Below are 26573 nucleotides of genomic sequence, written 5' to 3'. Positions count from 1 at the left end.
TTTGAATAGGCAGATAACAACTGGCCTTATAACAAAAAATAGAGCTGAAAAACTCTTTCCTGATTTCCCAACAAAACCGCACTGGTATTGGCTACCAAAGGTACACAAGTGTGAACAGAGACCACCAGGCAGACCAATAGTAAACGCTTTTTGGAAAGGGGTTATCCCTTGAATTTAATTAACTCCATGCAGACACAAGCGGAGGAGAAAATAGAGCTTGAAAAAAGATCTCGTCAGGAATTGTAACAATCTCCCCCCCAAAAAACAACTAGATCGTTTTGTGTTTAATTTTAAATTCGGACCTATGGACCGAACAATAAAATCAGTGATAAATAAAAATTGGTATATAATCGAAGGGATTGATGAACTTAGAGACATGGCCATGAATAAGCCCTTAGTGACACACAGGAGGTGCAGGAATATTGGAGATATTCTGATTAAGAAACGCTATTTACCGCCCATGACCTGGCTACACCATGCTGGCCCTACAGGTAATTTTAGATGCGGCAATTGCTCTTTTTGCCAATTCCATATAGTTGGCAGAACATTTAAAATAGGTGGCCATTTACATTATGTCAAAAGTTTGATTACCTGCAGGTCCAAAATGGTGGTATATGTAATATTCTGCCCTTGTCAATATTTTTATATTGGCAAAACTATTCGAAATTTGTTTATAAGATTTAGGGAGCATAGAAATTCCATCTCTAGCGGAATAGGCGCTACAAGATTAATTAATCATATAAAAGAAGTCCATAATTCTGACCCTAATGTATTGTCATTTATAGGCATTGATTTAGTTAAAACTCCAGCCAGAGGTGGGGATACGCACAAACTTCTGCTCAGAAAGGAGGCAGAATATATTATGAAGTTTAATGCTCTGGGTCCATTAGGACTAAATGATAAAAATGAGTTGAGCGTATTCTTGGGATAATTTTTCTAGATTCCAGCTATATGTGATATTATTGTATGTCTTTATATGTTTGTACATGCTTATTTTGCACTCCATTCAGTAGTAATACTGCAGTTTGATTTTAAACTTGTTTTAATCACTGCTGACATCAACCACCTGTATTATGTGGATATAATGGATGTGATGTCAGCTCAATCCAGACCAGCTGAAGCACCAGACAGGTGCGAAACGGCCGCCGTCGTCTTTGGACGTGTGTAGCGTCCGCTCCCTCCCCTCCACTCCATGCACTTGTAACCTGCACGAATAAAACAACAAAACTTGCACAAGCAACAACTGGTGAGTGCCTGATGTTTTTTCCTCTTTTATCGCTCTGAATTAAAAGCTTTAAGTCACGGCCACACTTTGAAGAATTTCAATGGATTTGTGGTGCTGACATTCGTGGTAATATACAGTGCTATACATATAGATGGGTGTTTAACAACCCCTCCTCATATACCAGTAAAAATCTGCAGGCAAGTACGTGGCAGACTATCACTCCCCATTTAATTGTTTTAATGTACAGGGTGAAAACCACGCCATTATTATGGGAAAAATGCTACATGTAACATATGTAAACTTGCAGCAGAACTGCCACGGCTTTGCAAAATATGACATCTGCATCGCAAATTGGTTCCCATGTGTGGGCCAAGACTAATGTTTGGCCTTATATAGGCAATGTGAATGGACAAACTTTTTATTTAAGGTTTTTTTTAGTTGAATTTTGGAGCTGATCCTGCTTCAAATACTCTTTGAATAAACTCCATATGATATCAATGGAAAAATACATCTATTATGTGCATTAAAGCAGGTTTGCTTCTTTAATATATTGTTCAGTGAGCAGTAAAGAAAACATGTCAATTTTTGAGAGGTTTGTTAAGAAAAAAAAAACCTCTGAAAAAAATGCCTGATATCATTAATAATAATAAAAATAATAATAAAACAAAAAAAAATGGGAAAACTTGAAGATTATCGTATTCTTCGGACTATAAGATGCACTTTCTTCCTCCAAATTTGGGAGGAAAGTGTGGGGTGTGTCTTATAGTCCGAGGCGGCGGCTGTGGAGTGCGAGGCTGCGGAGTGCGAGGCGGCGGATGTGGAGTGCGAGGTGGCGGCTGTGGAGTGCGAGGCTGCGAAGTGCGAGGCGGCGGTTGTGGAGTGAGAGGTGGCGGCTGTGGAGTGCGAGGCGGCGGCTGCGGAGTGCAAGGCGGCGGCTGTGGAGTGCAAGGCGGCGGCTGTGGAGTGGGATCACAGGAGGCAGGTAGGGTCGCTGCTGCAGAAAGCCGACGGCTAGAGAAAGCACGTGTACCCGCTGTTTAAAGTAAAGGAATATTCATTAGCTGTTCCCTGCCCACCTCTCTCTTCAGTCAGTGACTAGAAGCGGGTGTGAGGAGGAGCAAATCAATACTTGTTTAATTTAAACAGCGGACACACGTGGGTTCTCCAGCCGCCGGCTTCCTGCATTGGCTGGGGAGACTGTGTGTCCGCTGTTTTGGAGGCAGGAGCAGGGAGCCGCTGCACTCATGTCTGGCCCGAAGGAAGTGCAGATCACTGCAGTGTCCGGGACAGAGCACGGCATACCATCACAGCACAGCCCACAGTCTGTTGAGTGCTCACATTGCTTCAGTCCTGCCTCTGCACTAGAAACGAAGTCTCCCCTATATCGAGGACCTGCAGTGATGTAATGAAGAGGCAAAGCTAAAAGCAGCACAAAACAGCACAGTGCCCCGCCTCTCCATTACATCACTGCAGGTCCTCGAGATATGGGAGACTTTGTTTCTAGTGCCAGGACCAAACTGAAAGCAAGGTGAGCATCACATCTGAAAAATCAAGGCAAAAAATACAGTGTATAAAGGCACTACTGTACACCTGAATGGGGTTGGATCATATTTATATATACACACACGTCAAATTAACAACGCAGCGTCCTCCAGCGGATGCAACGCAGACACTTGCGTTACAGTGCGTCGTCAATACAAGTCTATGGAGAATAGCACAGTGCGTTAACGGACTGCGCTATTCTCCATAGCGGCGGATTGCGCTGAACGCAAGTGTGAAAGCGCCCGAACACACACACACACACACACACACACACACACACACACACACACACACCAGGTTGGAGGATCACACATATAAGGATGTGGAACATAAATATTCCACAATGGGGGCCATATATACCTGGAAGGGGCCCAGAATGGGGGATATGAGTACAGAATTTGGGGATATTACCTCCATAACAGTGTCAGCAGAAGATCCACCCCCCCATATAATAATGTGTCATGACCACATTTTTTTACTTCAATTTTTTTTCTATTTTTCCTTTTCTAAAACAAGGGTGCGTCTTATAGACCGCTGCGTCTTATAATCCGAAAAATACGGTACCTCTTGAGCTGAAATTTGACTTCTCAGCTCAGCCACCCTAGATGAAGAATGTTCTAAAGCCTGCTGGCAAATAAGCTTTTCCATCTCCCTCTGGTGCGACTGTCTTAGCGATGCCATCTGCTCAGCCGCCTCCTCTTTTATTCTGGAAATCAACATAAAAATGTCCAAAACTGTTAATGTTAACTAAAATTTGTGAAGTGTTATTAAAACAAATAATATATGCACATTTTACAAGGGGACAAGTGATACTAACCTTTCCCATTTTATCACAGATATTTTATAATGGAGAAAAACAAAATAATTGCAATTAACTAAATCATTAGCATAATTTGTTTCCATCGGATCATCATTCTATGAGAAGGTGGTAATTTGCTCAAAAGCATCAGGATTAAAGATAAAAGACAGAATAAAACAAATTGTAATAAAGTAAAATATCTATTGAAAATCATGGGCATGGAATAAGACGCTACATTCAGTACCGTGACTATAACACATCCACGTCTGTGCTAATGACAGGTGATAATTTCATGCTCTTCAAAGATGACAGCTACAGAAACATTGTGTACAGTAAGGACCTACACTCTACACAATGTGCCCGATTCATCAATCGCTTTTCTATTTTGGTCTTATGTCTTTATATTTGTGGATGTGTTTACACTAAGCTCTTTGAAATGGGAGCATATGATTGATGAATCTTGAGAAAAAAGGCTGTTTTTGTCTTTTACTTTTGCGCCATTTAAAGGGAATCTGTCATCAGGCTTTTGCTCCCCCCAGCTGAGAGCAGCATAATGTAGAGACCAGAGACTCTGATTCCAGCAATGTGTCACTTACTGAGCTGTTTACTGTCGTGATGGAATGAATGTTCTCTCGGCTGCAGATCTAGCAGTTATACAGAGCTCATGAATATGCTGGACTACCTGGCAGCAGGACAAGTAGTCCTCTAATGATAATCTACTTAAGTGAAACACAGCCCAGTTAGTGAAACACCGCTGGAATCCATATCTCTTCCCCTACATTACGCTGCTCTCAGATTACGTGGCAAAAACATGGTGACGGAGTCTTTTAACCACGTAACCAACCGGCCATTTTCAGTTTTTTTCCTCCCCTTAGTCCAAGAGCCATGACTTTTTTTATTTTTCTGTCAATATAGCCATATGAGGGCTTGTTTTTTTTCTGAATGAGTTGTATTTTTTTATTATGGAAGTGATAACTGGACCCTGACTGAAAAAGTTCAGATCCGCACGGTTTCAAAGATACCAGCACTTGAGAAATGAAAAAAAAAAAAAAAAGAAAAGAATAGGAAAAATAAAGAAAACAAGAATGAAGCTTCATTCCTACCGAGGCTACGTCACAGCGGTAAACTGATCTCGCGGCCTCTCCTTCACTTCCTGGGCCTCTCATCATTGCTCATCCATATTCACTGCTGGGTCATTCCGTGTCAAGTGGACCAGTGGTCCCCACTCGACGTTCTCCGATTTTGCTGAAAATTTATAAGGCTGTACATGTATGTTTGAAAAGAGGTTCTGTAAATTTTTAGGGCCAGATCTCAAATATATTGGGCACTGTTGACCTTTCACTGGAGGCCCCCCCCAAGCCTGCGGCTTCAGCTAAGAGGATTTTGCAAACTTTGGCACATAGCCATTAGAGTTCTATACTGGCTATAATGCTGAAATTTGGCATACTAGCTCAACGTTTGCTGCTAAACGCGATAAAATTATTACCGGCTATGACAAAACAATATTTCGCCCGCAATTTTGTGTCAAAGTAGTTTGCAAACGCCTCGCATAAAATTTATGCCAAACTTTGCCCATATATAACTCAAGACCAAAAACCAATAGGAACTGGTGCTTTACCCTGTACAACAAACATCTTCATGACTTTGCATTGCTGCAATATCACGGTCAAAGCATATGTATTTGTGGAAATATTCACACCCACATATGATGAAAAACTTAAAAAAAACGAATTTTACCTATTTTTCACCCTCTATTTTTAAATTTTAAATCTCAAAATCTAAATTTCATATTTTCTTGTTTTTAAAGTAATTTCCTTGATGAGTTTTTTATTCATGTTTATTAATTTCTAAATATATTTCAAAAGATTTTTTTAATGATGAGGGTATCACAATATACTTGAGACAAAATATATTTGTGGTTTCTTGAATATCGCTGTCAAATGTGAATATGTACAATTGATTTTTGTGAGGCGAGGTCCCTGAAAACCCTGCTGATTGATCATTATGATCCATATGTTGAATTAATCAAGGGGTGTGGGGACCTACATATTCATGTATATATAAGGCATACCACTTCATATGATTGTTGCTACCTGAGGAAGGGGGAACATTTAACCCCGAAACGCGTTGTGGCTTATAATCTTGCAATAAAAAAAGTTTTTTTTGGAACAATACCATCATCTTTATGAACTTTAATAGCAGCGCAGCCAACACCGTGGTTTTTTCATTATCCCCAAATCCATTCTCCTTCTCCTTCTTGGAGTGCACGGGGCTGCTGCAGCTATTCCAAGACTCTGCCTGAATCACATCAAGCCTCTGAAGGGCCGGTGAGTCACCGGCATCTTTTCTACGGGTCCGTCCACCACAGAGGAGGAGCTGCAGCTCAGTGCTGGTCTGACGGCTGTGCTCTCCATGTGGGATATCGATCGTGTGAGCGGCAGCCTGAGCTGGAAATACTGCGGGCTGGAAATGACGAGATCCCCGCTGATGCCATAGCGGTACACCGTGGACCTCCCTTCGGCTGTCTCCCCAGTGTTGTACCTGACGTACAACAGGATCAGGTGAGTGTGACCATCACACTGCACACGTAATAAGTTATCATTAGATTTTACACAGGAGCGCACCCTCTTTTTCTTTTACCTATTTTTAGGTCAAATTTCCCAAAAAGGGTACCCCTAAAATATATTAATTCTGTTATCATTTGAAAGAGCACTTTTTCTCTACATGGATCATTGGGGTTTTTTTTGGAGTCTCTCCATTTAAGAAAAGAAAGAAGGGAATTTTGTTTACTTACCGTAAATTCCTTTTCTTCTAGCTCCAATTGGGAGACCCAGACAATTGGGTGTATAGGCTATGCCTCCGGAGGCCGCACAAAGTATTACACTTAAAAGTGTTAAGCCCCTCCCCTTCTGCCTATACACCCCCCGTGCTCCCACGGGCTCCTCAGTTTTGGTGCAAAAGCAAGAAGGAGGAAAAGAATTAAAAACTGGTTTAAAGTAACTTCAATCCGAAGGAATATCTGAGAACTGAAACCATTCAACATGACCAACATGTGTACACAAAAAAACAGGGGCGGGCGCTGGGTCTCCCAATTGGAGCTAGAAGAAAAGGAATTTACGGTAAGTAAACAAAATTCCCTTCTTTGTCGCTCCATTGGGAGACCCAGACAATTGGGACGTCCAAAAGCAGTCCCTGGGTGGGTAAAATAATACCTCGTAATAGAGCCGTAAAACGGCCCCTTCCTACAGGTGGGCAACCGCCGCCTGCAGGACTCGTCTACCTAGGCTGGCATCCGCCGAAGCATAGGTATGCACCTGATAGTGTTTCGTGAAAGTGTGCAGGCTCGACCAGGTAGCTGCCTGACACACCTGCTGAGCCGTAGCCTGGTGCCTCAAAGCCCAGGACGCACCCACGGCTCTGGTAGAATGGGCCTTCAGCCCTGAGGGAACCGGAAGCCCAGCAGAACGGTAAGCTTCGAGAATTGGTTCCTTGATCCACCGAGCTAGGGTTGATTTGGAAGCCTGTGACCCTTTACGCTGGCCAGCGACAAGGACAAAGAGTGCATCCGAGCGGCGCAGGGGCGCCGTACGAGAAATGTAGAGTCTGAGTGCTCTCACCAGATCTAACAAGTGCAAATCCTTTTCACATTGGTGAACTGGATGAGGATAAAAAGAAGGTAAGGAAATATCCTGATTGAGATGAAAGGGGGATACCACCTTAGGGAGAAATTCCGGAACCGGACGTAGAACCACCTTGTCCTGGTGAAACACCAGGAAAGGGGCTTTGCACGACAACGCTGCTAGCTCAGACACTCTCCGAAGAGAAGTTACTGCTACTAGAAAAACCACTTTCTGCGAAAGTCGTGAGAGGGAAATATCTCTCATTGGCTCGAATGGTGGTTTCTGAAGAACCATCAGCACCCTGTTTAGATCCCAGGGTTCTAAAGGCCGCTTGTAAGGTGGAACGATGTGACAAACCCCCTGCAGGAACGTGCGTACCTGTGGAAGCCTGGCTAGGCGCTTCTGGAAAAACACAGAGAGCGCTGAGACTTGTCCCTTAAGGGAGCCGAGCGACAAACCCTTTTCCAGTCCAGATTGAAGGAAGGACAGAAAAGTAGGTAATGCAAATGGCCAGGGAGAAAAACCCTGAGCAGAGCACCACGACAAAAAAATTTTCCACGTCCTGTGATAGATCTTGGCGGATGTTGGTTTCCTAGCCTGTCTCATAGTGGCAATGACGTCTTGAGATAACCCTGAAGACGCTAGGATCCAGGACTCAATGGCCACACAGTCAGGTTGAGGGCCGCAGAATTCAGATGGAAAAACGGCCCTTGAGATAGCAAGTCTGTTCGGTCTGGTAGTGCCCACGGTTGGCCGACCGTGAGATGCCACAGATCCGGGTACCACGACCTCCTCGGCCAGTCTGGAGCGACGAGGATGGCGCGGCGGCAGTCGGCCCTGATCTTGCGTAACACTCTGGGCAACAGTGCCAGCGGAGGAAACACATAAGGGAGCTGAAACTGCGACCAATCCTGAACTAAGGCGTCTGCCGCCAGAGCTCTGGGATCTTGAGTCCGTGCCATGAACATTGGTACCTTGTTGTTGTGCCGGGACGCCATGAGGTCGACGTCCGGCACCCCCTAGCGGCAACAGATCTCCTGAAACACGTCCGGCTGAAGGGACCATTCCCCTGCGTCCATGCCCTGGCGACTGAGATAATCTGCTTCCCAGTTTTCCACGCCTGGGATGTGAACTGCGGATATGGTGGAGGCTGTGGCTTCCACCCACATCAAAATCCGCCGGACTTCCTGGAAGGCTTGCCGGCTGCGTGTGCCGCCTTGGTGGTTGATGTATGCCACCGCTGTGGAATTGTCCGACTGAATTCGGATCTGCTTGCCTTCCAGCCACTGCTGGAACGCTTTCAGGGCAAGATGCACTGCCCGTATTTCCAGAACATTGATCTGAAGCGAGGACTCTTGCTGGGTCCACGTACCCTGAGCCCTGTGGTGGAGAAAAACCACTCCCCACCCTGACAGACTCGCGTCCGTCGTGACTACTTCCCAGGATGGGGGTAGGAAGGATTTCCCCTTCGATAATGAAGTGGGAAGAAGCCACCACCGAAGGGAAGCTTTGGTTGCCTGAGAGAGGGAGACGGTCCTGTCGAGGGACGTCGGCTTCCTGTCCCATTTGCGTAGGATGTCCCATTGAAGGGGACGCAGGTGAAACTGCGCGAAAGGGACTGCCTCCATTGCTGCCACCATCTTCCCCAGGAAGTGCATGAGGCGCCTCAAGGGGTGTGACTGGCCTTGAAGGAGAGATTGTACCCCTTTCTGTAGTGACTGCTGCTTGATCAGCGGAAGCTTCACTATCGCTGAGAGGGTATGAAACTCCATGCCAAGATATGTCAGCGATTGGGCCGGTGTCAGATTTGACTTTGGAAAATTGATGATCCACCCGAAACCCTGGAGAGTCTCCAGGGTAGCGTCGAGGCTGCGTTGGCATGCTTCTTGAGAGGGTGCCTTGATCAGCAGATCGTCCAAGTACGGGATCACCGAGTGACCCTGCGAGTGTAGGAGCGCTACTACAGTAGCCATAACCTTGGTAAAAACCCGTGGGGCTGTTGCCAGGCCGAACGGCAGTGCCACGAATTGCAGGTGTTCGTTTCCTATGGCGAAGCGCAAGAAGCGCTGGTGCTCTGGAGCAATCGGTACGTGGAGATAAGCATCTTTGATATCGATCGATGCAAGGAAATCTCCTTGGGACATTGAGGCGATGACGGAGCGGAGGGATTCCATCCGGAACCGCCTGGTTTTTACGTGTTTGTTGAGCAGTTTCAGGTCCAGGACAGGACGGAAAGACCCGTCCTTCTTTGGGACCACAAACAAGTTGGAGTAAAAACCGAGGCTCTGTTGCTGAAGAGGAACAGGGATCACCACTCCTTCTGCCTTCAGAGTGCGCAGCGCCTGCAGAAGAGCCTCGGCTCGCTCGGGAGGCGGGGATGACCTGAAGAATCGAGTCGGGGGACGAGAGGTGAACTCTATCTTGTAACCGTGAGACAGAATGTCTCTCACCCAGCGGTCTTTTATTTGTGGCAGCCAGGTGTCGCAAAAGCGGGAGAGCCTGCCACCGACCGAGGATGCGGATAGAGGAGGTCGAAAGTCATGAGGAAGCCGCTTTGTTAGCGGCGCCTCCGGTGGTCTTTTTAGGACGTGACTTAGACCGCCATGCATCAGAGTTCCTTTGTTCTTTCTGAGGCCTTTTGGACGAGGAGAATTGGGACCTGCCCGCGCCCCGAAAGGACCGAAACCTCGACTGCCCTCTCCTCTGTTGGGGTATGTTCTGTTTGGGCTGGGGTAAGGATGTATCCTTTCCCTTGGATTGTTTGATGATTTCATCCAAACGCTCGCCAAACAGCCTGTCGCCAGAAATTGGCAAACTGGTTAAGCGCTTTTTGGAAGCAGAATCTGCCTTCCATTCCTGTAGCCACAAGGCCCTGCGGAGTACCACCGAATTGGCGGCTGCAACCGCCGTACGGCTCGCAGAGTCCAGGACAGCATTAATAGCGCAAGACGCAAATGCCGAGGTCTGAGTGGTAATGGATGCCACTTGTGGCGCGGACGTGCATGTGGCTGCTTCAATTTGCGCTTGACCTGCTGAGATAGCTTGTAGCGCCCATACGGCTGCGAATGCTGGGGCAAAAGAAGCTCCGATAGCTTCATAGATGGATTTCAACCAGAGCTCCATCTGCCTGTCAGTGGCATCTTTGAGCGAGGCCCCATCTTCCACTGCAAGTATGGATCTAGCCGCCAGTCTGGAGATTGGAGGATCCACTTTGGGACACTGAGTCCAACCTTTAACCACGTCAGGGGGAAAAGGATAACGTGTATCCTTAAGGCGCTTAGAAAAACGCTTATCTGGACAAGCATGGTGATTCTGGACTGCCTCTCTGAAATCAGAGTGGTCTAGAAACATACTCGGTGTACGCTTGGGGAACCTGAAACGGAATTTCTCCTGCTGAGAAGCTGACTCCTCCGCCGGAGGAGCTGAGGGAGAAATATCCAGCATTTGATTGATGGACGCAATAAGATCGTTCACTATGGCGTCCCCGTCTGGAGTATTAAGATTAAGAGTGCCCTCAGGATCAGAATCCTGATCAACTGTCTCCGCTTCATCAACCAGAGATTCCCCCCGCTGAGACCCTGAACAATATGATGTCGAGGGAAATTCTAAGCGAGCCCGCTTAGTCGGTCTGGGGCTGGGGTCTAAGTCAGAACCCTCAGCCTGGGATGTATGAGATACCCCTGGAGGACATTGTTGGTCCAACTGAGGGGGGCCAGGGAACAATGATTCAACAGAGTCCCTTTGCTGAGATACCGGCCTGGACTGCAAGGCTTCTAGTATCTTAGCCATAGTCTCAGAGAGTTTTGCAAACTCCGTCCCCGTCACCTGGACAGTGTCAACAGGTGGCTCCCCCTGGGCTCCTCTTAGCAGAGGCTCTGGCTGAGAAAGTGCTACAGGGGCCGAACATTGCACACAATGAGGGTCAATGGAACCCGCCGGCAGCTGGGTCGTACAAGCGGCGCAGGCAGCATAATAAGCCTGTGTTTTGGCACCCCTGCCTTTTGTGGGCGCCATGCTATTGTTTTCCCTGAGCAACACAATAGGGTATATAGCCAGAATGAACTGTGCTCATACAGTGTAAAGTATATACTATAAACAAATAATTTATCAATACACTACAGCACCATGGGGCTAGCACCACAGGTGCTGCTTACCACCCGCCTAAAGCGGTTGTGAGGCCACCAGAGACCGTGTCTGGGTCTCCCAGGGTTTGTCCCTCTCTGCAGCGTCGGAGGAGCTGACAGGAATGGCTGCGGCGTCCTGACGAGAGGAGGGAGCCGTGGGCGTGGCCGAGAAAGTGCGGGAACTGGTGCTCACACTGTGCACAGTGAGGGGGGTGGAGTATGAAAAGCATACTCCAGCCCTCAGTGCTGCTCGTTCCGTGCAGCGTCCCGCCCTTCCCCTGCCTGTCAGGGCTGGGGGCGGGAGAAAAGGAAACTAGGCCGCAAGAAAGCCGGGGACTCGAGTATAAGCGTGGCCGCCGTAAAAGCGCGGCCGGCGCCGAAGTCCCCGGCAAACTACAAGTCCCAGCCGCGCCGCAGTTTCCCATGGCAGCGGCGGTTAGCGCGGTAGCCCCTACATATAAACACACTCAGCGACGCTGAGTGTGTAATGGCACAGTTTAACCCGGTCAGCGCCGCGGTCCCCGGTGCACTAGCACACCCAGCAAAGCTGAGGTGTTGCCGTGCGCGGTCCCCACAGGGATACAGAGTACCTTCAAGTAGCAGGGCCATGTCCCTGAACGGTACCCGGCTCCTATCCAGCAGGCTCCACAGGAGTTGTGGATGAAGCACGGTCTCAGTGCCTGGAGACCAATAGGATCCCACTTCACCCAGAGCCCTGAGGGGGATGGGGAAGGAAAACAGCATGTGGGCTCCAGCCTCCATACCCGCAATGGATACCTCAACCTTAACAACACCGCCGACAAGAGTGGGGTGAGAAGGGAGCATGCTGGGGGCCCTATATGGGCCCACTTTTCTTCCAACCGACATAGTCAGCAGCTGCTGCTGACCAATCTGTGGAGCTGTGCGTGCATGACTGCCTCCTTCGCACAAAGCAAAAAAACTGAGGAGCCCGTGGGAGCACGGGGGGTGTATAGGCAGAAGGGGAGGGGCTTAACACTTTTAAGTGTAATACTTTGTGCGGCCTCCGGAGGCATAGCCTATACACCCAATTGTCTGGGTCTCCCAATGGAGCGACAAAGAAAATGCCACTGAACATGGTGTTATGTATGCACGTAATGCATTGATTTTGTGTTTGATTTTCAGATTCTTATCACATGTTACAGAGTTGTATTGTTGCTAGCATATTATAATCAAAAACCTATAAACCTATTGACTATTGTTACATTTTAATGCATATATTATTTATTTTTTAGTGATGGAGAATGAAATTGATGACAAAAAGATTCACATTTCAAGGGTGTCAAATGACCCTTCATCTTTCATTGCCCATGTAGATGGATCTGTCAGATCAGAAATGCCTTTTGTGCCAATTGCAAACCTCCAGCCAGGGCAATACATTGCCTGCATTTACGATAGGAACTGGTGGATTGGAAATATTTCTGAAATTTCAGTCGACGACCATGATGCATTAATACATTTTATGCATCCTCATGGACCAGCTAGCTTCTTTCACTGGCCTGTGAGAAATGATACATGCTGGATTCCCGAGCAGTCGATCATTGCAATAATTCCAGCACCAGCTGCAACAGCAATGGGCCGACAATACAGCTTCTCTGAACCGATTATGTTGCAAATTCAGCAACAATTCCAGACCACTTACTTAGACTGAACATTATGGCTTGGGAACCAACAAAAGATACCCAATATTAGGCTTGAGAACCTAGGCAAAGACACCCACCCTCAGGCTTTGGAACCTGCAATAAAGAGACCACCCGCGACTTGCCTTGCACGGCTATCGGCCATGGCTCCTAGGCGATGGGGCTGCCAATTCTCGAAAGACAGCATTATTACAATTCTTAATAGGATTATAATACCAATTCTTAGGGAATTGGTTGTGGTATAACCACCATGGACCAACGTAAGGGTTTGAATAGTGCAGATAGCATTCATTGCGTATTAATAAATAACACCATGTTCAGTGGCATTTTTCTTTTCTTAAATGGAGAGACTCCAAAAAAACCCCCAATGATCCTTGTAGAGAAAAATGTGCTCTTTCAAATGATAACAGAATTAATATATTTTAGGGGTACCCTTTTTGGGAAATTTGACCTAAAAATAGGTAAATTTTTTTTTAAGTTTTTCATCATATATGGGTGTGAATATTTCCACAAATACATATGCTTTGACCGTGATATTGCATCAATGCAAAGTCATCAAGATGTTTGTTGTACAGGGTAAAGCACCAGTTCCTATTGGTTTTTGGTCTTGAGTTATATATGGGCAAAGTTTGGCATAAATTTTATGCGAGGCGTTTTGCAAGCTACTTTGACACAAAATTGCGGGCGAAATATTGTTTTGTCATAGCCGTTAATAATTTTATCGCGTTTAGCAGCAAAAGTTGAGCTAGTATGCCAAATTTCAGCATCATAGCCAGTATAGAACTCTAATGGCTATGTGCCAAAGTTTGCAAAATCCTCTTAGCTGAAGCCGCAGGCTTGGGGGGGGGCCTCCAGTGAAAGGTCAACAGTGCCCAATATATTTGAGATCTGGCCCTAAAAATTTACAGAACCTCTTTTCAAACATACATGTACAGCCTTATAAATTTTCAGCAAAATCGGAGAACGTCGAATGGGGACGATTTTTAAAACTGGTCCACTTGACACGGAATGACCCTGCTTTCCCCGCCCACCGGCCGTCCTGGCATCTGTGATTGGTTCCAGTCAGACGCGCCCCCAGCCTGTGTGACAGCGTCTGACTGCAACCAATCACAGGTGCTGTCTTCGGGTCAGTATCATGGTATAAAAATAAATAAAACAATTGGCGTAGAGTCCCCCCATATTATGATACCCAGCACAGATAAAGCAAATGGCTACAGGGTGCATCCCCCAGCCCTGTGCTTATATAGGCTGTGTATCAAAATAAAATAGCTATTTAAATAAATTTAAAAAAAAAAAAAAACAGCTTGCGGTCCCCCCCCAATTTTGATACCCAGCCATGATAAAGCCCGACAGCTGGGAACTGGTATTCTCAGACTGGGGAGGCCTATGTTTATTAGGCCTAAAAAAAAGCAACCTGTAGCTGTCCGAGGTTGTCGCATCGATTAGATGCGACAAGCTCGGTGCTTTACCCATCTCTACCAGATTGCCCTGATGCAGTGGCAATTGGAGGAAGTGGGGGTTAATAACAACACACAACTGTTATCTTTTATTTGGCATAAAATAAAAAAAATCCCACCCTCCAAAACACCCCTGCAGGTCCGACATTATCGACACGAGGTCCCACAACGGTCCTGGCTCTGCTACATCCGAGCCTGGAGAGACTGAAAACATGTCCGATCTCTCAAGGCTCTGGGAAACACTGACAAGAAGGACCCGGCTGGCAGCAGTGACATCACTCAGTTCACCAGAGGTCATATCTGGGTTCCCACGGTATGACCTCTGGTGACCTGAAGCACTGTGGCTTATAGTATGGGGCCGTGGCACCCCGCCAGCCCTTTAACATTGACAGTGCCAGCCGGGGGTTGAGGAGTGGAGCTCGCACCCTCCTGCAGGCCCTGTCACTGTTAAACTGGGGGGGCTGTGTACTACACCCCACCAGCACTTTAACAGTGACAGTTAGTTGGTTAGTGGGAATGAACAGCTTGGTTGGTGGGCATAGCAATGTTTTCTCCTTTCCACTATGATCATGCAAGGGGTCCTTTGACTCCCATGCACCCGCTCCATCTGGGGTCCCACCCCCAGACCCCTGCTTCTATTATAAACATCTTCATGTCCATGTGGACTTAGAAAAAAAGAAGTGCTGCGCATCTAGTCATGAACCGGGAGGCTGAGGATGAGCAGATCTCTACGCCCGCTCACACAGAGGAGTGCTGCGCATCTAGTCATGAACCGGGAGGCTGAGGATGAGCAGATCTCTACGCCTGCACACACAGAGGAGTGCTGCACATCTAGTCATGAACCAGGAGGCTGAGGATGAGCAGATCTGTGAAACTGCTCACACAGAGGAGTGCTGCACATCTAGTCATGAACCAGAAGGCTTAGGATGAGCAGATCTCTGCAACTGCTCACACAGAGGAGTGCTGCACAGCTAGCCATGAACTAGGAGGCTCAGAATGAGCAGATCTCTGCGCTCGCGATGTTTCCTCCTGTCCACAATAATCAGGCTAGGAGGGCTTTGTGACGACATGGACTCTCATGGGTTAAAGTTTCTTAACATTCAGCCAGACGTATTGTTCTTTTGTGTATTACCTCATGTTTGCTTAGCTGTTGTTTCTCCAGACCCTTCCAGTAATCATTGTAATGTAGTTGTGTATTGCTAATGTGATTACCTTAGTAGCCATTGTCTAGTCGGTGACTTGCAGACTCCATGTAGATATCCTCAGTCTTCCTACCCACATCATTTAAATGAATATTATCCATGCAGCTTGAAATTCATCCAATGGGAGAAGCAATCTTGTCCAACCAATCCGATGAGGACGCAGTGTATCCAAGTGGAAGGCTGTGGCTATAAAAGGGGATTTCTTTAAGTCACCAGTTGTTGTTGATGGATGCTGATGGATCCAGTTTAAGCTCTTAGGAGCTGGCTAGAGGATCAGGATACCTTGTGGCTTCAATCTAGTGACTTCGGTTCCGATTGGAGACCATATCCACAGTCTAGGGATTTCGACTCCGGCTGCCAGGATTATATCATCATACCAGAGACTACTTAAGGAGGAAACCCAGGTTGGGACAAATCAGTCACCTGTTACAGACTCTGCAGACCTCAGCCAGCTTCCTAAATCTGGCGTTATTCCAGTCACGGTGGGTGCCCACCGAAAGCGGGGTGCTGCTGGATTGGAGTAATTAGCCCTGGAACATCTGAGGCATGGACATTCTAAATCCCTGGTGAGCCAGCGGAAGGGTGAGACTCTGTTGCCTGTTACATTTGTGTGTTTTGCTGGTTATGTGCCGTTAATATTTTGGGGATCCAATAAAGTCTAATTATTGTGGTTCCCTCACCCTGTGTTGTCTGAGTAATGTTACGCCCACAATTAAGGAGGTCGTGCGTTCAGTTGGGATTAGCCCTGAGCCACGCTGTCTTTCTAAAGGCGGCTGGGCCAGAGGACGAGAGCACCCACTGAGCCCCGTGTCTCCACAGGCTTCACCCCGCCCCCGAACCCCTCACCAACTAGGTCTTATCACCTGACCACCGCTTCTATTATAAACAACTCCATGCCCACGTGGACTTAGAAAAAGAATGTGTATTCTGTCTGGAAAACATCAGGCTGTATTTTGAACACGTCCCCCCTATCATGTGAAAAAATTACATCATACCTGGAAGGAGCCCACACATTCTAGCATGTACCTTTATGTTTAGTGCTTAATCTAGAAGCACGCAGCGCTGGAAGTGAATGCGTGACATGGAAGCAGCTTGCCGCCATGACAGAGCCTTGGTGAGTACACCGCGTGGGCTCCTATCCCCCATCCTTCCACCAATATTTTTAATCGCCGGATTCTGGCCCCCATAGACTCATATAGGTACTGGATTCCAAACTGGAACCGGATTTTTTTTAAAAAAATGTTTTACCACTGACCCGCCGCTCCCGGTTATCTGCAGATCTACTCATCTCTACTATGTGGTAAAACTGATGTGACAATAGGATTCTCCAGGTAAATACCAAGCATATATAGTCTTATTTTTTATTTAAGTGGTGAAAACAAAATTTTTTTTTTGCTTTTGTTGCCATTTTCTGAGACTCGTAACATTCTCATTTTACGTGATCTGGGGCTATGTAAGGGTTTACTTGTTGTGTCCTGAGCTGATGTTTTTACTGATACCATTTTGAAGTAGATATAATGTTTTGATCACTTCTGATTGTATTTTATTACAATGTTGCGGAGACAAAAAAGTAATTCTGGAGTTTTTAATTTTTTCCGTTAAGCTTTGTACTGATCAAATTAATTTATTTTATATTTTGATAGGACATTTCTGCACGCAGCGATACAAATATATGTATTTTTTATTGTTTTATTTTCAATTAGGCAAAAAGGGGGTCATTTGAACTTTATTTAAAAAAAATATTTTTCAGCTTTTGTTGGATTTAGTAGTTCCCTTAGGCGGGCTTTGCACATTACAACATCGCATGCTGATGCTGCGATGTCGAGTGCGATAGTCCCCGCCCCCGTCGTACGTGCGATATCTTGTGATAGCTGCCGTAGCGAACATTATCGCTACGGCAGCTTCACATGCACTCATCTGTCCTGCGACGTTGCTCTGGCCGACGAACCGCCTCCTTCCTAAGGGGGCGGGCCGTGCGGCGTCACAGCGACGTCACACGGCAGGCGGCCAATAGCAACGGAGGGGCGGAGATGAGCAGGATGTAAACATCCAGCCCACCTCCTTCCTTCTCATAGCAGCCGGGATGCAGGTAAGGTGATGTTCCTCGCTCATGCGGCTTCATACACAGCGATGTGTGCTGCCGCAGGAACGAGGAACAACATCGTACCTGTCGCTGCACCGGCATTATGGAAACGTCGGAGAATACACCGATGATACGATAATGACGCTTTTGCGCTCGTTCATCGTATCAAAAAGGTTATACACACTACGACATCGCAAGTGACGCCGGATGTGCGTCACTTTCGATTTGACCCCACCCCACCGGCACCTGCGATGTCGTAATGTGCAAAGCCGCCCTTAGGGTCCTTGAAGCTGAAATCGTCCAATCGCTTGTGCTATACACAGCAGTGCATTAGGAATGCTCTGTATAGCAGAAATCACGATCTCCTGTGAATGTCGGCTCACAGCCACCATTCACAGGAGGAATGTAATAACATACACAGGAATAATGAGCTGACCCTTGGCTGTAATGACAACATATCGGCACTTCGCAATACAGGCAGGATCAATGATGCACTTCCTGTCTGTGCGTGTTAAATGCTACTGTCCGTGATTGACAGTGGCATTTAACTGGTTAACAACCGCAGGTGGATTTCTGATTCACCCATGGCTGTTAAGAGACACTTGAAGGGTGAGGAAAGATGCAAGCTCAGCATGCAATCACACATCATAGGCATAGGCATCATAGGGACACAGTCGATGACGTTAATATCACGGTTGTGAAGGGGTTAAAAATTCGCAATTGACAATTCGCACAGGCTATCATAAATGAAGAAATATATACAGTTAGGTCCAGAAATATTTGGACAGTGAGACAATTTTCGCCAGTTGGGCTCTGCATGCCACCACATTGGATTTGAAATGAAACCTCTACAACAGAATTCAAGTGTAGATTGTGACGTTTAATTTGAAGGTTTGAACAAAAATATCTGATAGAAATTGTAGGAATTGTACACATTTCTTTACAAACACTCCACATTTTAGGAGGTCAAAAGTAATTGGACAAATAAACCAAACCCAAACAAAATATTTTTATTTTCAATATTTTGTTGTGAATCCTTTGGAGGCAATCACTGCCTTAAGTCTGGAACCCATGGACATCACCAAACGCTGGGTTTCCTCCTTCTTAATGCTTTGCCAGGCCTTTACAGCCGCAGCCTTCAGGTCTTGCTTGTTTGTGGGTCTTTCCGTCTTAAGTCTGGATTTGAGCAAGTGAAATGCATGCTCAATTGGGTTAAGATCTGGTGATTGACTTGGCCATTGCAGAATGTTCCACTTTTTAGCACTCATGAACTCCTGGGTAGCTTTGGCTGTATGCTTGGGGTCATTGTCCATCTGTACTATGAAGCTCCGTCCGATCAACTTTGCGGCATTTGGCTGAATCTGGGCTGAAAGTATATCCCGGTACACTTCAGAATTCATCCGGCAACTCTTGTCTGCTGTTATGTCATTAATAAACACAAGTGACCCAGTGCCATTGAAAGCCATGCATGCCCATGCCATCACGTTGCCTCCACCATGTTTTACAGAGGATGTGGTGTGCCTTGGATCATGTGCCGTTCCCTTTCTTCTCCAAACTTTTTTCTTCCCATCCTTCTGGTACAGGTTGATCTTTGTCTCATCTGTCCATAGAATACTTTTCCAGAACTGAGCTGGCTTCATGAGGTGTTTTTCAGAAAATTTAACTCTGGCCTATCTATTTTTGGAATTGATGAATGGTTTGCATCTAGATGTGAACCCTTTGTATTTACTTTCATGGAGTCTTCTCTTTACTGTTGACTTAGAGACAGATACACCTACTTCACTGAGAGTGTTCTGGACTTCAGTTGATGTTGTGAACGGGTTCTTCTTCACCAAAAAAAGTATGCGGCGATCATCCACCACTGTTGTCATCCGTGGACGCCCAGGCCTTTTTGAGTTCCCAAGCTCACCAGTCAATTCCTTTTTTCTCAGAATGTACCAGACTGTTGATTTTGCTACTCCAAGCATGTCTGCTATCTCTCTGATGGATTTTTTCTTTTTTTTCAGCCTCAGGATGTTCTGCTTCACCTCAATTGAGAGTTCCTTAGACCGCATGTTGTCTGGTCACAGCAACAGCTTCCAAATGCAAAACCACACACCTGTAATCAACCCCAGACCTTTTAACTACTTCATTGATTACAGGTTAACGAGGGAGACGCCTTCAGAGTTTATTGCAGCCCTTAGAGTCCCTTGTCCAATTACTTTTGGTCCCTTGAAAAAGAGGAGGCTATGCATTACAGAGCTATGATTCCTAAACCCTTTCTCCGATTTGGATGGGAAAACTCTCATATTGCAGCTGGGAGTGTGCACTTTCAGCCCATGTTATATATATAATTGTATTTCTGAACATGTTTTTGTAAACAGCTAAAATAACAAAACTGTCCAAATATTTCTGGCCCTGACTGTATAAATCTCTTCCTCGCTGAGCACAATGGGGGTGGGTTATCTCCAGGTTGATCATTTTCAATTATGCTTTCCAGTTGGGCTCAGTCAGTCTCCGTACAGTCCCATAAAATTGTTAGACTTGACTCATGGAGGAGGATGAAGCTAAAAATCTCCTTGTCAAGCACAACATGGGTTAAAACATTTCTTCACAAATGAAAGTCATGTTTCCAGACTCCAACTGAGGAATGCAACTTTTATCAGTTGACACACAGTTCTCGCGACCTGTATGTAGTCTGCCTGCAGCTTGTATTGACAAATGTCAAGGGTGAACCGCAGCTTGAATTTTAGCAGGGATGCCATTTTATCTCATTCTCGGAGAACCCCTTTAACCATGCACTCCATGGCATACATGTAAACCAGGGGTGGGGAACCATTTTACCGCCGGGGGCCATTTGGAATTTTCTACGAACCTTCAGGGCCGCACCAAATTATCAACTTGAAAACTACCCGGCTATATTTGGTCAAACAATTAATTCCCCCCTACTGTGGCGGCCGGAGCTGCTTCTCTTTGATGCGGCTGTGATGTTTGGTGATATTGATCATGTTGTTTCTCACAACTGCTTTCCAGGTTTGTCTCAGTCTAGAGAGGATGGGGGCATAGACATTACTGGAGACGCTGGGGCACATAAATTACAGGAGACGCTGGGGCATACACATCATAGGAGACGCTGGGGCACATAAATTACAGGAGACGCTGGGGCATACACATCTAGGAGACGCTGGGGTGCATAAATTACAGGAGACGCTGGGGGTACACACATCACAGGAGCGGCTGGGGGTACACACATCACAGGAGAGGCTGGGGACATCTACGTCATTATGCATTACAGGAGAGGTTGGGGCATATACATCACTGTGGGGCACGGATAGCACAGAGGGTGCACGGACAGCACTGGTGGCGGCACGGACATCTCTGGGGAAGCATAGACATCACCAAGGAGGCACGGACAGCAATGGGGGGGCACAAACAACAGTGGCAAGTACACAGCTTCAGGGGGATGGCACACAGCACTGGAGGGTGGCACACAGAACTGGGGAGTACAGAGCAGTGGGAAGCACGGACAGCACTACGGGGACACAGACAAGACTGGGGACACAGACAGCACTGACCGTGGCATGGACAGCACTGGCGGCGGCACAGACAGCATTAGTTGGTGCAGACAGCACTAGGGGAGCACAGACAGGACAAGGAGTCACGGACAGCACTGGGAGATCATAGACATCGGGGGACATAGACAGCACTAGGTGGGCATGAACAGCACTAAGGGGGCCCGGACAACAGTGCGGGTTACACGGCACTGAGGGGGGCACACAGCGCTGGGAGCTGCCACACAGCACTGTGGGGGGCACACACTACTAGGGGGTACATAGCGCTGGGAGCTGCCACACAACACTGGGGGATGGCACACACATATTACTCGGGGTTCACAGCACTGGGGGCTGGCACACAACATTACTCGGGGGTATACATCACTGAGAGCTGGCACACTGCACTGGGAGCTGGCACACACAGTGCTAGGGAGTACACAGCACTTGGTGGCGGCCTCACAGCACGGGGGGGAGGAGTCACTCACAGGTCTGGGAGGCATGTGCAGCAGAGAGCCTGGTTAGCTGCTGCTCCTCTTGTTCTTCTGTGGACGGGACCGCAACTCGCGATGCTTACCCCACCGACAAGGTAAGCCCTGAGCAGTGCAAGGGCCTCATGGTATGCGCATGCTCTGCGTGTGTGTCCTCTCATCACCATTAGGATTTAACCCTCGTTCGGCTGAATAGGTACAATTGTAACTATTCAGTTTTAAAATTGCAATAATTTTTTTTTCCGAAAAGCCGTAGAGGGCTGAAATTTCGTGACATCTCAGCAGTTTTGGTCCAGAATATATTGGCCAAATTTCAATAAAATATCTCCACCCCCTTCCGAGATAAGGGGTCGAGAAATGTTGGCAAAATTATGCAGCCTGACGAAGGTTAAAGGACCAGCAGCCGGTAAGACCGCGGCTGCAGCCCAAGCACTGCAAACCCCGGAAATGGCCCGCGGGCCGGAGGTTCCCCATCCCTGATGTAAACTTAAGTGCAACAAGGGTCTAAAGTGCACCCTACAATATATTAGAGCTTCAGTAAGAAAAAAAAAAAAAGTGGCATTGTGAGTACACTGGTACATGTGCTCTCTGCATTTTCTCTACTTTGATAGTACCATGTATATTCGAGTATAAGCAGAGTTTTTCAGCCCATTTTGTTATGCTAAAAAAGCCCCCCTCGGCTTATACTCGGTCAGGGTCCCACAAAAATTATTCTCACCTGTCCTTCGTTCCCGTGGTGCCCACAGCTGCTTCTCGAAGACTGCAAGGCACACAGACCCCTCCGTGATTGCGTCCGATGCATGGGGCTGCTGTCTGCCGTCATGTCTTTACTACAGTTGAATACTGTACGGCGGCAGGGTTGCAATAAAGCATTCAACTGCTGTAAAGCGCTGACAGCAGCGGTGGCTCCGTGGACCAAACATGATCATCAAGGGGTGCTTCTTGCAGACCGCAGGCACATAGACCTCTACTTGATCGCGTCATATACACAGGGCCGCCGCTGCAGTCAGCGCTTTACAGCAGTTGAATGCTTTACTGGACGGCCACTGCCGTAAAGCATTCAACTGCAGTAAATAAAGACATGACGGAAGACAGCAGCCCTGTGCATCAGACGCAATCATGGAGGGATCTACGTGCCTTGCGGGCTACAAGAAGCAGCTAAGGGCACGGGGGGAATGAAGGACAGGCGAGAATAATTTTTATTGCATAATAGAGGACAAGAAGGGGACCAGTAGGAGGGACTTACTAGAGGGCAAATTACTGCAGGGCACATTACTAGAGGGCCCAAGGATAGGTACATTACAATAAAGGGAGTGGGGGGCACATTACATTTTACTGGGATCTATTTTTATTTCTGAAACCTCCCAGTAGCTGCTGCACTTCCTACCCTAAACTTATATTCGAGTCAATACGGTTTCCCAGTTTTTTTGTGGTAGAATTAGGGGCCTCAGCTTATATTCGGGTCGGCTTATACTCGAGTATATACGGTAACTCATTTTAATATTGTACTGTTAATAAATTCATTAAAACTATCCTAAATTACCCTGTAAAATTTATAAACATTAAATATGTATATAAAAATTTGTGAACAGTTGTATTTATTTAGGGTGTTTTCTAACAAGGTCAGGTTGTATTTATTTTGCAATCTTTTGTAACGTTAACTTACAACACATAACACAAGTTTATAAATATATTCAATGATTACATATTATAGCATTTCAGAGTGCAGCTATATTATACTGTTTTTGTTACACTTACTAGTTGTTTTAGCTTGCAGCTGTTCACACTTGTCTTATTCTTGGGGGTACTGGTAAGTTGAGGTTTTAAGTATACTCAGTGTAACTTTAATGTTCTTCACCCGGATAGTTCTGTTACACCGATGCAGTTCTAGGACTTAATAGTATGTTCTACATCAAGTCCCCATGTATGGACGGGCTCAGCAGCTCAGCCTACACTATACTTGACATCTGCACGTATCAGCAGAGCCCTGACCTTGCTTTAATCACTGCTGTTTAATAGTTAAAATGCCACTGTCAATCATTCACAATAACATCTAAAAGGCATATACAGTGGGTAAGGAAAGTATTCAGACCCCTTTAAATTTTTCACTCTTTTTCATTGCAGCCATTTGGTTAATTCAAAAATATTCATTTTTTTCTCATTAATGTATACTCTGCACCCCATCTTGACAGAAAAAAAAAGAAAAATGTAGACATTTTTGCACATTTTTTAAACAAGAAAAACTAAAATATCACATGGTTATACGTATTCAGCCCCTTTGCTCAGACACTCATATTTAAGTCACATGCTGTTAATTTCCCTGTGATCCTCCTTGAGATGGTTCTACTCTCTCATAGAGTTCAGCTGTGTTTGATTAAACTAATAGGACTTTATTTGGAAAGGCACATACCTGTCTATATAAGACCTCACAGCTCACAGGGCATGTCAGACCAAATGAGAATCATGAGATCAAAGGAACTGCTCAAGGAGCTCAGAGAAAGAGTTGTGGCAAGGCACAGATCTGGCCAAGGTTACAAAACAATTTCTGCAGAACTTAAGGTTTCTAAGAGCACAGTGGCCTCCATAATCCTTAAATGGAAGAAGTTTCGGATCACCAGAACTCTTCCTAAACCAGACCGTCCAGCCAAACTGATCAATTGTGGGAGAAGAGCCTTGGTGAGAGAGGTAAAGAAGAACCCCAAGATCACTGTAGCTGAGCTCCAGGGATGCAGTAGGGAGATGGGAGAAAGTTGCACAAAGTCAACTATCACTGCAGCCCTCCACCAGTTGGACTTTTATGACAGAGTGGCCCGACGGAAGCCTCTCCTCAGTGCAAGACATATGAAAGCTCACATAGAGTTTACAAAAAAAACAAAAACACATGAAAGACTTCCAGGCTATGAGAAATAAGATTCTCTGGTCTGATGAGACGAATATAGAACTTTTTGGTGATCATTACAAGCGGTATGTGTGGAGAAAACCAGGCACTGCTCATTTCATGCCAAATACAATCCCAACAGTGAAACATGGTGGTGAAAGAATCATGCTTTGGGGGTGTTTTTTCAGCTGCAGGGACAGGACGACTGGTTGCAAAGTGCTCTGGACCTCAGACTTGGCCGAAAGTCCACCTTCCAACAAGACAATGACCCTAAGCACACAGCTAAAATAACAAAAGCAGTGGCTTCAGAACAACTCTGTGACCGTTCTTGACTGGCCCAGCCAGAGCTAAAAACAATTGAGCGTCTCTGCAGAGACTTGAAAAAGGCAGTCCACCAACGTTCACCATCCAACCTGATGGAACTGGAGAGGATCTACAAGGAGGAATGGCAGAGGATCCCCAAATCCAGGTGTGAAAAACTTATTACATTATTCCCAAGAAGACTCATGGCTGTACTAGTTCAAAATGGTGCTTCTACTCAATACTGAGCAAAGGGTCTGAATACTTATGACCATGTGATATTTCAGTTTTTCTTGTTTAATAAATTTGCAAAAAATTCATTCTACATTTCTGGTTTATTTCTGTCAAGATGGAGTGCAGAGTGTACATTAATGAGAAAAAAAATTAACTTTCTTGAATTTACCAAATGGCTGCAATGAAACAAAGAGTGAACAATTTAAAGGGGTCTGAATACTTTCCGTACCACTGTAAGCAAAAAAAAAAAATGAGAAGTGGTTTCAGATAATAATGGGGTTAAAGCCCATTTATCCTTATTTTTATAGAACAAAAGTACATTTTGCAGAGGCAACCACTTAAACATCAGGAATGGAATACTGACCTTTTTATGGTATACTCTGCATTAACCAGAGATGTGTTATAATGTGAAACTTGTTGATTCACTTCTTGAGATAATCGCACTACTTCAGCTTCTAGTCTCTTATTTTGCTGTTGCAGATCAGAAATGTGAAAATCTGTAAACGTATCTGGCTTATATAGTTTATCATCCAACACTGCAGGAAAGGCTTCCTTCTCTATTGTGTTTCCACTGACAGGAGGTAAAGCACCAGAAGTTGGATCAGAATGCTTATTTTTGTTACTGACTGTGCTTGACTTGGGCTTGAGAGTGAGCATCATCATCCTTTCCTTTTGAAGCCGTTCCACGGTTTTGGAAAGTTCTTGTACCTCTTTACTTTTAGAAAGAAGTTCCTGGTTAAGTCTTAATATTCTTGCGTGATCAGAAATCTCTTCCTCGTTACTATCTGTTGTAAAATTTTCTTTTTTAAGCAACAAGTTCTTTGCTTTAAGGGCCTCAATTTCTTTTTGCAAATTCATAACTGTGGTGTGATGGGCATCCTTAAATATAGAAAGTTCCTGCTCAAGGGCTTTAACTTTTACGGTGTTGTTTATATTCTTTTGCGGGTCAATTAGTGGTACCTGAGCAAGTAATTCCTCAAGCTCATTAATTCTTCTCTCATACTGGATCTAAATAGAAATGAAAGATAGAGTAATTATAAATGCATCAGTGCATTCTACTAAAATGTATCTAAGAAACATAGAAATAGCTATTTCATCGTTTTATGGAATATTCTAATACAAAATCTCTTGAATAAATCTCAGATTGACTAAAAAAAAAAAATGACCTCCTAATTGAAGAGTCCTAAAGGCTCCATTTACAAATGATTTTGCATTTTTATAACAATACTGTAGTCTGCGGGGCTATTCCATGGGTTTAAAAATGCTGAAAAATCAGATGAGCCAAACATTTAGTCGATGTGATAGGGTGTTGAAATCAGCACACAGCAGTGACAGCTTGGCTCATGCAATGAGCATCACTGATGACGCTTCGTTTCAGGGAGAGGCAGAGGTGGTGACAGCAGCTTCTGCCCCCTGATGATGCTTTGAAT

General features: G+C 45.8%; 1 protein-coding gene across 2 annotated transcripts in view; it reads right to left on the bottom strand.

The window, feature by feature from the left end:
- The window catches only part of CEP162 (centrosomal protein 162), a 307890-nt gene that overhangs the window by 16012 nt on the left and 265305 nt on the right, over positions 1–26573 (bottom strand). For both annotated transcript variants that reach the window (XM_075340157.1, XM_075340158.1), the window contains 2 exons: positions 25508–26151; positions 3332–3473 (listed from right to left, as the gene is read on the bottom strand). In XM_075340157.1, coding sequence (XP_075196272.1) covers positions 3332–3473; positions 25508–26151 — 786 coding nt within the window. The remainder of the gene's footprint in view (positions 1–3331; positions 3474–25507; positions 26152–26573) is intronic.

Source organism: Anomaloglossus baeobatrachus, chromosome 3 (genome assembly GCF_048569485.1).
Source record: "Anomaloglossus baeobatrachus isolate aAnoBae1 chromosome 3, aAnoBae1.hap1, whole genome shotgun sequence".
NCBI lineage: Eukaryota > Metazoa > Chordata > Amphibia > Anura > Aromobatidae > Anomaloglossus > Anomaloglossus baeobatrachus.
This window is presented reverse-complemented; position numbering and strand designations above follow the sequence as displayed.